An 11588-nucleotide genomic window follows, 5' to 3' on the forward strand; every position below is an offset into this window, starting at 1 on the left:
AAGGATTAATTACCTTCAAATGTGAACTTGAAATTGATACGTGTTCAAACTATATATCTACGACTGTGCATGTGTGTATGTGTGTGTATCTTTGTGTAGAATGGAGATATTCAGACAAGAGAAGAATTTTAGTGAAATGCGGGGCCGGGTGGGGAGACTTTTATTACAAAGACACCAGAACAGGAAACCTATCAGATACAAGAAAGGAAGAGACGATTTTGAAAGGTGAGAAAGTGGCACTTGGTCAAAAATGGTTGTCAATAGTAAATGATTTTAGAAGGAAATCATTGAAGATAACATTAAGATTTTGAATAAGAGGTTGAACTGATTTCATTGATTTTGTTTATAGAGATTTTAATATTACTGCAAGTTACTCCCTGCAGTTCACAAAACGACAATTCTTGTGGGATATTTGTTCTACTCCCTCTGGTCCATAATATAAAATGCAAGTTAGAAAAAAATTGTGATCCAAAATATAAGACAATGTCAAGGTAATTAATATGATTTTTTTTTTTACTTTCAAACCTATTAAATATATGAGGGACAGACGAGAGATAATAAAAGTATAACATTAAAGGCAACTTTATCATTTTTAGAAATAAAATAGGAAAATTATATCATTTTAGGATAAATTTAATGATTAAACTTTTATTTTTTGATATATGAGAAAAGTTACCTAACTTATTATATTATGGACCGGATGGAGTATGAGAATTGTCCTATTAGACATCTTTGTTCTGTGCATGCAAAAATATATGCAGATCGAATTTGGTCTTTCGTGTTTGGATATGACATGGTAGGCGTGTTGGAGACTGGAGAGTTGTTACTGATCTGGATTATCTTTTTGTCTTCTCTGGCTGCCTGATTAAACTATCACTTTGAGCCAACATAGGCAGGTGAAAATATTTTTTAAGAAAATAATCATGAGAAAATCCCAAACAAATACTTCTAAAATTTCAAAATCTCAAATGAAGAATAACTACAAAAATGCTTTATCATTACCTTTTCAAATATTATCAATTGTTATTAAAGTGCAGTTAACAAGAATGATTTAAAATTTTAAAATTTAGAGGTATTTTTTTAGAATTCTCTTAATAATTATTGTGCTCTTAGGTCTTTATAGGACAAATATCTTGCCCAAAACTAATTCTTTTTTTAACCAATTTTATCCTTGCTAATTAATGCTTAAATATGACTCTATATGTGTTCCCTAATCTGCAATTCGCTTTGTAATTTGCAGGTAGCATTTCCTAATATGCAATAACCTATGGTAAGACTTCCATAATAACATGCAATTAGCTTTCGTAAAGTCCAAGTAATTAACTCCCAGTTATGCAATTTCCTTTTGTAATATGCAATATGAACCAATATATACCTTCTCCAAGATGCAATTAACTTCTATAATATGTAAATGGACTTTCCTAATATGCAGTTATCTTCCCTAGGGTCAAACTAATAATTTCATATGCTCATTTATTACCCCTAAAGAGTGTCAATCCTTAACCTGATCCTACAGTCCATTCCCCATTTTATTTGTCAATAAGGGATTGATTCCAAATTTTCTCAAAGTTGTGTTCTTTAATTTAAGGCATATTTAATTAGTTGACTTTTATTTTTAGTTCCGTGAATTAGTTGGAAGTGACTTATATCATAGATAAGAGAAAGTACTTCTCCGATCCATTTATAAAGTATTCCCAATATGTTTTACCAAAAACAAGAAGAGCCCTAATTTTCATTAACTATGTTTTAAAATATAATAATTTTTTAATTTTATCTATGTTTAATATATATATATACACTTTTCAAGAAAATAGTAGTTTATAGAACAATAAATTAGGGATAAATTGTACATTTATGTAACGGGGTGACTTATATTAAAGACAAAAATAAATATCTCTACTGTGTAAATAAAACCCCAAAGCCATAGGAATAGCATTCAGCTAGGAGCCTAGGATGAATCGCGTAATTAATTACGTTTTTTTTTTAACCAACTAATTATGCTTTTTTGTAAACAAATTTAATGATGATCGATGTTTTTTCATTTTCATTTTTGACTATCTTCCACCTCTCATTTAGTAGGTGATGAATTATAAAAGATGATTATTACTATTATTTTTCTTTCTGCTTTGGTTGAACTTTGTATTGCTCAGCTTCCTGAATGAAGTTTAAATTTTATTTGAAAAAACAACGAATGATTTGCACGCCATATTTTTCTAGTCACTTTAAAATCTCAATCCCGATATTTCGTTTAAAATATAGGTAATCTTTTATAAGACAACCATACATTACTTTTTTTTTTTGCCAACAAGTTTGTTATGTTTAACTATTGATAATAACATCCTTAATTCTGAATACGCCGAAAGGTACGATAGGTGAAAATTCTCTATTCAGCACAACACAGTCAACAAAAACTAAATAAGGTAAAATCATATTTCTCCTATGTATAACACAGAAAAGATTTTTTTTTTTAATTTTATTTATAAGTCAGATCATTAAATTTTTAATATAAATATACCATTTTACCTTTTATTTATTATTATAATGTAAATTGTAATTTTTTTAAAAAAAGTGTATATATTAAAATAGAGATAAAATTAGAAAGCCATTAATTTTAAAGCAAAGTTAATTAGATTTAATATTTTTTTATTTCTGATGAAACATATCAAAAGTGACTAATAAATACAAACAGAAAGATATGCAAATTTTCAATTTCCCTATCAAAACAATTTGAATATGCGGTTTTGTACGAGAGTGAAAAATCAAACCCCACTTTGAAAAGAACAAAGTGTTGTCTAGATCCAATGCACGAAGAGAACAAAAATTCAAACGATGGTATGGAATTTCAAAATGCATCCACCAATCCAGAGCAAGAACTGCACATTCAAAACAAACAACACACAAATACAACAATCATATATGCTATTTTATCACGCAGCAATTTACAGAAATCACAGTCGTCTTAATAAAGCCTTAAATTATAGTCAAATAACAAAAGTTCGAAAATACATCATGAAATTTAATTGTACAAGTAAATAAACAGATAGATAGAAACGTAAGGTGGGTATACTTCAGTCAAGAAGAGTAGCAATTTTTGTATGGTGTGGGAATCAAACACAGATTGCTCTTCCTTCTAGCTGCAAGACCAACGGTTTCCGTCATGTCTAAATCTTTTGGTTCCATTCCATTTGGGAGTTCCCAATCAAAGTGGTACAGCATGCTAGCTAGAGGAAGCTCAATACTTGCCAAACCAAATAAAATCCCTGGACACATTCTCCTTCCTGCTCCAAAAGGGATGAACTCAAAGTTTGTTCCTTTGAAGTCAATATCAGACTTGCCTGATTGGAACCTCTCTGGTATGAAACTCTCAGCATCATACCAGTAATTCGGATCTCTTCCGAGTGCCCATGCATTTATTATTACTTGAGTTTGGATGGGTATTTCATATCCCTTAATCTCACAAGTTTCTCTGCATTCTCTTGGGAGCAACAATGGAACTGGCGGGTGTAACCTCAATGTTTCTTTTATTACTGATTTTAAGTAACTCAGTTGTGACATTTCACTATTATCATCAATTACTTTCTTTCCCTTAAAAGCATTTCTAACCTCATTTTGTGCCTTTTCCATCACTCTTGGATTTCTCATCATTTCTGACATAGCCCACTCTAATAGTGACGCTGAAGTATCGGTTCCACCACTAAACATATCCTACAATAAGGATAAGCACAAAGTGATGATCATTAGCGTTATCAAACCCATATGTAAAGAAAAAAGAACTTGAGACTCCAATAAATACAGGAGTGAAGAAAAGGGTAAGATATTTAGGCATAAAAGATAAGTTTTAAACATAGTTTTTGGTCCTCTAGTTAGTATATATGTATTAGCTTTTTTTTTTTTTTGCCTAAAAATCACACAAACATGATTTCTTTCAATCTAGGATATATCCTAATGTTATATATATAAACCAACATATAGGTAAGAAGTGCTAACCCATATAACAGCCTTAACGTTTGTGGTTGTAAGTGGGACATCAAGGCTTTCACTTCTCTGGATCCCCAAAAGAACTTGAAGCAGATTTTCTTCTGCCAAATTACAATCATCGCCTCCTTCTGATTTCATAAGCTTCCTTAGATTCTCCTGGAGAATATCTTCTAAAATCTTGTCTACTTTCTCATGAATCTTCCCCAACCTTGCTTCCGTTCCAGTCATGAGACAGATAAGCTTATTTGAAGGAAACAAATCAGCAAAGTGAAACTCACCCAAGTGTTTCGATACGGCATGGAGCAACTGAACGAGTTCTACACCATCTTTAGGATTGTCGCCAATCACTACCCTCAAAACTATAGAACTAGTCAAATAGTAAATCTTGCTCGTGAGATCGAATACCGAACCTATTGACGATTGAACTGACTCCATGAGCTTAGATACCTGATGAAGTAACAAGGAAGACGATGATTAAAATTTATTATCAACATTACAGAAAAGCATATCCCTCTGGTGATCATACAAGAATATTCAAGTAGGAATGGTAATCTTGTTAAGGATTCATTTTGAAATGTTTTAGCTTTTCAAAGATCATCAGGACCATTTCACCTAAAGTACTTTAGACAGTAGGAAAAATAATAGATCGGTCTAGAATGACAAACATGGGAGTTTATTAGCCATAGTTGATTTTTTTCATGCGATGCCAAAGTATTCAAAGTGCTTCATATCAAATCAATACCTCATCTTGTCGTACATGGGAGAATGACTGAACCTTCTGGGAACTTAAGAGCTTTAGAGTAGATATTTTCCTCATCTGTCTCCAATAATTGCCGTACGGAGCAAAAGCAATATCTGCTGATCCATAAGAAACAATCTTAGCACTAGAAGTACATGGCCTCTGCGCGAAGGCAAGATCATGGGTCTTCATGATCTCTTTGGCCATGTCAGGGGATGATATTATCACTGTAGAAAGTTCACCCAGTTGAAGGTGCATGAGAGGTCCGTGTTTCAGGGATAGTTCATGAAGAGCATGGTGTTGAAGTGACGAGCTTGCTGCTGCTAACTGATGAAGGTTTCCCAACACAGGAAGCTTCCATGGCCCTGGGATTTGGATCTTAGCTCTATTTTTTGGCTTTGCGAGCCGAAGTAACAACAAGAAGAGTAAAGGAATAAGAAAAAGCAAGGAAGCTGGTGATTGGCATTCCATAATGAATTCAAAAAATGTTAACTTGTATAAATTGATACGTGTTCAAACCATATTTCTGTGTGTGGCAGCACCAAAACGTCTTGTGTGACTTAAATGGAAAGAGCGTTGAAGCTTATATAAGGAAGGTGCTCAAAATTGGGTCGATAAATGAACACCTCTCACACAGTGATTTATGGGTCAATAGCTCAAATTACGTTAAAATAATATTTAAATGAAAAAAGACATTAATCCATATATTCATATATAAATCATATATAATTTAACAAAATAAATTTATTAAAGCACAAATTTGATGGAATTTTTTTAAAAAAAATTTAAAACCCAAAAAACGATGTTGTTTTAGAGTCAATAAAGGACGAAAAAATATATAGAATTCATTAATTCAACTTGATTAACTCATTCAAAACCCTTGGTCAGATCAACTTAACCAAGGGACTGGTTCCCCTATTCGGTGCCCTAAGTCGTTGACCTGGTTGACTTGGATTAAATTTTAACACAATACTACCTCTTGTCCTTAATATAAGATCCTGTTTGATTTTTATTTTAGTTCTAAATATAAGACCACAATCCACTTTGTCTATCATATTTATATATATTTTTTCAGAGTAGCCCTTCTAATAATAATAGTTTTAGTCAATACCTTTGATTAGTAAGGATATTTTAAGAAACACAACACCTATTTAGAAAAAATAACCGACTTACTTAATCTCCTCAAATTAGTCAACTGGCTCTTGTAATTAGGACCGGAGGTAGTATATAAAATATAAGTGCGGATCACAATGGCGCGTGGATAAAAATATCCGACGAAACAGGATAACCATTAACGAGATATTTTGATCCTCTAGGCTCTTGCAATTGGGCTAGAACCGCTTGGTTTGGGAGCGTCTTGGGTCTTATTATCACCCCTCTGAATATACAAAGCATTTCCTTTTGGCTTGAGCACTTCCTGCTAAAAAGTGACGCTGACTTTGACTATGGGAAAGCTTACATTGCATCTATGCTCTGGTCTATTTGGATCTTGCGGAATAAATATATTTTCGACCAGATTATCCCGAGGCCTGAGGATGCAATTGAGATGACTAAACGGACCATGATGGAGTATTGGGATGCAAATTCTCTTTTCACTACAGCACCTAGCAATGTGGAATCTAAAACTTATTTCAAGTGGAGGAAACCACAGGAAAATTCCTTCAAGATTAACTGTGACGGTGCTTTCTGCAAATCTAGTGGTAAAGCTGGTATTGGATTGATTTGTAGAAATTCTGAGGGATTATTTTCAAAAGGATGGGCTGAAAAGGTAAATGTTACCTCTGCTTTTCATGCTGAAATCCTTGCTGTCCATAAAGCGGTTGTCCTAGCCGAGCACTGGCAATGTTTTCCAGTTGTCATTGAGATGGATTGTAAAGTACTCTTTGATGCGTTAATTCAAAAATCTTTTCGATGCTGCCCATGGCTTCTGCATGGTTTACTTGCTGAAATCTTTGAATTGGTGAATGATCGAAGCTCCTATTCCTTTTCTCTCATTCCTCGTGAGGGAAATGATGCTGCCGATCTGTTGGCTGCCTTAGCTTCAAGGGAGTTGGGACCTAACGGTCTGATTCTGGAATCTCCACCTCCTCTAGCTACTATCGTCCTTCGTGAAGCCACCTTTGTTGAAGATTGCAGTTTTGACCAGCGTATTTCTGAGGCTGATAGGGAAGGTGTCGGCTAATTCCGTCACCTTTTGCTTTTTGTGGGCCTGTGTTGCTGCCCTTTGATCTCTGTTGTTTTGTATAAACTCTTGTTTCAGTCTCTTTAGTAATCTAATTATGCTTTCCTGGTCAAAAAAAATAATTAAAATGGACTTTTGGACTGAAGCGACCCGTTCATTTTATGGTCTTAATTATTGAGGGTCTAATTAATGGGGCCCACAAATCGTCAAAATGCTGACCGACATTTTATCTACAAATGCCCCACTAAGGCTGCTACCACGAAATGGTGCGCATTTAGATTTGGGACTCCACAAAAGTCAACACAGCTACGCGCCAAAGAAATATTTCTCTCCTTCTATTTATAAAAGAGAGAGAGGAAAATTTTTTTTGGGTAGATAGAGAAATTTTTTTTTATATAAATATACAATTTTATTTTTTATTTATTATTGTGTTAATTTTGTTCTTACAAGATATAATGTATATTAAATAAAATAAAATAAAAAAAGTATTGAATTTTAATTTAGAGTTAATAAAATTTAAGATTTTTTTTTAGTTTGTACTACCTCCGATCCTAATTATAAGAGCTAGTTAACTAATTTGAGGGGATTAAGAAAAAAAGTTAAGTTAGTTATTTGTAATAAATAAGTATTGTTTTCCCTAAAATGTCCTTATTAATCAAATGTATTGGTTAGAATTATTATTGTTAGAAGGATTACTTTAGAAAAAAAATATAAATATAAGAGACCAAGTGGATTGAGATCTTACATTTATAACCAAAATAAAATTCAAACAAGGTCTTATATTAAGAATCAGAGATAGTATAAAATATGTTAGATGTGACTTATAAACAGAACAAAAAAAGTGTATTTCTTATCTCCTAATCAATAATATTACATACTATTACATTCAGTCCTTAATATAAGAGCTAATTTGATTTTTTATTTGATTCTAAATATAAGACTCCAATCCGTCACTTTGTCTCTCATTTATTCATCTTTTTCAAATATAATTCTTGTAGTAGATGCACATGTTAAAAGTTTCGGTAGATGTTAAAGCTAATATATTTGATTAGTAAGAGTATTTGAGAAAAAAAATATCTATTTATTATAAATAACTAATTTAATAAAAAAATTTAATCTAATTAAATTAGCCATCTGGCTTTTATGCTAAGGATATACCCACTCATCCTATTTTGGCAAGAGCCGGTCAATTATGGGGAGGATGATACCTTTTTCGTAACATAAGTTTGGCAATTCTAAAAAGAAATAGAAGATGTGCGTCTGTTGGCCCAAATGTGTGTCTAAATTGTTCTTAAGAAAAAAGATGTGTATAAAGATATCCCTAATACTACTTCCGGTTCTTTATATAAGACATTATTTGATTTTTATTTTGATCCTAAATATAAGATCCCAATCCACTTTGTCTCTCATATTTATGTATTTTTTTTCCAATGTAATCTCTCTAACAATGATAATTCTATCCAATACACTTGATTAGCAAGGATATTTTAGGAAAAACAATACCTATTTATTACAAATAACTAACTTAACTTCTTTCCTTAATATTCTCAAATTAGTCAGCTAGTCTTATAATTAGGATTGGAAGTAGTAAATGATAAATAAAACCATCATACCAGTAAAATGGAATTCATTTGGAGTTGTGTGAATCATTACATTTAATTTACAGAAGAATTGGTTGGCAGAAAAATTAAGAGAATAATTGAAATAGTACAACTAATAATTTTTACTTTCTTAATATCCGTAAATTTCAAAACCTGCTATTATAATTAAGGGCGCATGTAATTAGTTACATACTTACATCTATTTTATTAATTAAATCAACTATGAGGGGCCATCTGCCAGGTTTGTGAAGTGACCTTGGCATTTGAAAAAACGCACTCATTAATTTTCGGTCACATTATATATAGTATTATGCTCTCCCTAACTATATTCATTAGTTGAATCAATACTGCTTTTTTTTCTTTGCTAACATTTTTTTTGGGGAAAATCCCAATAAAATCTGATCAAAATATCTAAATTTAATTAAGGTCTATATTTTTAACAAATTCATAATTAGAACATAGTCCAAATTTTTTCTGAATGTTGTTAAATGGTTAGAATGCTTTTTTAAATTAAAAGAAAAATTAATTATTTAATTCTCTCAAATGATCTCTCACTTTTTATGATTATTTTTAAGACTAAAAAACACATAAAATAATATAATTTATCTTTGTTTTATTTATTTAAGTCAACGCTGAATTCTAACACAAAAACATAATTTGCAACAACTTAATATAAAATATTTTTTATAGTTAAGGTAGTTTAACATCTTAAAAATAAATATTTACTATCTAAAAATACAAAATATTTATTTAAAGGGTACTTACATTTTGTTCGATTAAAATATTTTGAATTTTGATTATACATACAAATTTTAAATATTATAAAATTATTTATGTATTTTTAGTTTAAAAAAAATTATAAGAGGAGACAAAGAACTGCTTGGGAGGGGTAAAATTTATCTTTTAATTAAAGAGGGGCATTCTTTTTTTTTTTGATATGCTGGGAGGAATAAAGAGGGGCATTCTGTAACATCCTGAGTTTTATCGGGTTTTAATAGCCTCTTTTGGGTTGATTTTGAGGATAGATTAGTGATTTAATCTTGATCTTGGTGTTTGGGTTAGATTTGAGGTTTGTTGGAGGAATAGGTGAACGTACCCCTCTCAGGGTATGTTCTTCGCCGCGGCGCACCGGGAGTTTCAGAGGGGAATGTCTTCTCGGGAAGGTTTGGCTGCGGCGAAGTCTAGGGGACGCCGCGGCGAAGTTGTTCGAGTGAGCGAGGCTTCCCTTTCGGGAAGGTTTCGCCGCGGCGAAGGTAGGGGTATGCCGCGACGAATGTTTTCTGGGCGAGCGAGAGTTTCCTCTCCGGAAGCTTTCGCTGCGGCGAAGATTGGGGTTCGCCGCGGCGAAGTCAGGTTTTCAGGCGAGTAATCCCTCTCGGGATTGGTTCGCTGCGGCAAAGATGGAGTTCGCCGCGGCGAAAGGTCGCGAATCTATATATTCGCGGGAGCAGTTCAGCGTGCGAAAAATAAGAAAATCTGAGGTAGAGAGAGAGGCTCTGCTAGGGTTTCGGTATTTTGGCTTGGAGGGGGCATTTCTAAGGATCCATTACCTCAAGTAAGTGATTTTAACCTCTAATCTTCTTTCTTTATTGGAATTTCTTGGAATTTCTGAGGTTTTTTAGTGAACCCTAGGATTTTCTAAGTTGTGATGGAATTGAGGTTTTTGACCGATTGTTTTGAGTTTAATTGATTGCATTGGGTTAGTTTAAGTATTTAATCGGTGTAGTTTCCTTGGATTTAAAGAATCTTGATTTTTTTGGAGCTAGGGTTTATGGAATTGGATGATTTGGGATTGAGGATGACAATGTAGAGATTGATTGTGGGTTTTGTGAATTGGGTTATGTTAAGGAGGGTTAAATTGGATGTTTAATCGGTTTAGAATTGTTGTTGGAACCTTAATTGCTCAAATGGGATGTTTGGTGTAGAATTCCATAGTGGGTCCTTGAGGTTGTGAATCTTAATTGATGTTTGGAAAGGAATTAAGGTGTTAATGGATTGGTATGACTTTGGAGTGTTGCCTTGATAGATATACCCTTTGAGTTTGGTAGAGTTTTGATGGGAGATAGGAATTTTGTGTCCCCAAGTGTTGTGTTGACCACATTATTAGTTTGAAAGCTAATATATGATGGTTGTGTGTTTGTGTGCTTGTGTAGACCGGTTGTGAGTCTTGGTGGTGCACGGGGCCACATCGTTGGTTTGTTGTTCCTTGCTCAGGCGAGAGGTAACCACTTTCCAATCCTTAGTACTTGCTTCTGTGGTATTGTGAGTAGATTTGTGTTTTGTGCTTTAAGTAGTAATTATGTTCGAACTGTATGTTGTATATAAAAAGGGAAAACCGTCTTGTGGGGTTTTAATTGATGATGAATGAAATCTTGAAATTGTGAAGGATATGTCACTGAATGAGGTTAATTGTGAAATGATTATTACTCTTTGATTATGATTTGAGTATGATGCATTAATTGGGAATTGGTGAGAGTTTTGTCTGTTACTACCACGTGGTAAGGCCTCCATTAATGCATGATGGTTGGCTTAGTACGTCCCCCATAGTGAGGGATAGGCCTTTTGGCTCCCTATGTCCCCCAGAGTGAGGGATAGGCCTTTTATGGCTCCTTACGTCCCTCATAGTGAGGGATAGGCCGGCTTCGACTCCTGAAAATCCCCCAAAGTGAGGGATTTGGTTGATGGGATTGCATCATTGCACTTACATGAATTGTTGTGGCTATCGTTTTATATTGTTTGTGAACTGTCCCACTTGACACCTCATGAGCACCTATTTAGTAGTACCTAGTATTGGAAGGTTGGTTACTGGGATTTAGTCTCACCCCGTGGTTTACAATGTTTTCAGGTGAAGGTTCCGGGCGTGGGCCATCGGGAAGAGACGCAGAGGCTTGAGCTCAGTTAGCTTTAGGCCTCTAGCATTTGTATATGTATGACTAGTATATATTGTCACGTTTAGGACTGCTTTTGATATATTTGATTACCCGGCCTTGTTGTAAACTGGAGAGAATGTATCTCCTTATTTTGGTTGGCCGGAGGTCATTGCTAGTGTTGATGAACTCTGGATTATATGGTTGAAAACTATTTAGAT

General features: G+C 33.6%; 2 protein-coding genes across 2 annotated transcripts; one reads left to right on the forward strand and one right to left on the reverse strand.

Annotated features, from left to right (window-relative positions):
* Positions 1 to 2880: 2880 nt before the first annotated feature.
* LOC114742154 (cytochrome P450 71D8-like) lies at positions 2881 to 5299 on the reverse strand. Its single transcript, XM_028930415.1, has 3 exons — positions 4721 to 5299; positions 3988 to 4425; positions 2881 to 3705 (listed from the first exon to the last, which is right to left on the reverse strand). Exons 1-3 carry the CDS (start codon positions 5186 to 5188, stop codon positions 3073 to 3075), a joined length of 1539 nt encoding a protein of 512 aa, XP_028786248.1. The 5' UTR covers positions 5189 to 5299; the 3' UTR covers positions 2881 to 3072.
* A 979-nt stretch (positions 5300 to 6278) lies between these two features.
* LOC114742152 (uncharacterized) lies at positions 6279 to 6899 on the forward strand. The gene has a single exon (XM_028930413.1). The coding sequence runs from the start codon at positions 6279 to 6281 to the stop codon at positions 6897 to 6899; it is 621 nt and encodes a 206-aa protein (XP_028786246.1).
* Positions 6900 to 11588: the final 4689 nt, after the last annotated feature.

The sequence above is a fragment of the Neltuma alba genome, unplaced genomic scaffold, assembly GCF_004799145.2.
Source record: "Neltuma alba isolate B1F8T4 unplaced genomic scaffold, ASM479914v2 tig00003665_pilon, whole genome shotgun sequence".
NCBI classification, from domain to species: domain Eukaryota; kingdom Viridiplantae; phylum Streptophyta; class Magnoliopsida; order Fabales; family Fabaceae; genus Neltuma; species Neltuma alba.

Excerpts from the sequence above, each read along its gene's own strand:
- LOC114742154 (XM_028930415.1), bottom strand. The coding sequence starts at position 5,188 with ATGGAATGCCAATCACCAGCTTCCTTGCTTTTTCTTATTCCTTTACTC. Across the intron at positions 4,426-4,720 it reads CCCATGTACGACAAGATGAG|GTATCTAAGCTCATGGAGTC; the intron begins GTATTGATTTGA and ends TTACTTCATCAG. Across the intron at positions 3,706-3,987 it reads ACGTTAAGGCTGTTATATGG|GATATGTTTAGTGGTGGAAC; the intron begins GTTAGCACTTCT and ends TCCTTATTGTAG.
- LOC114742152 (XM_028930413.1), top strand. The coding sequence starts at position 6,279 with ATGATGGAGTATTGGGATGCAAATTCTCTTTTCACTACAGCACCTAGC.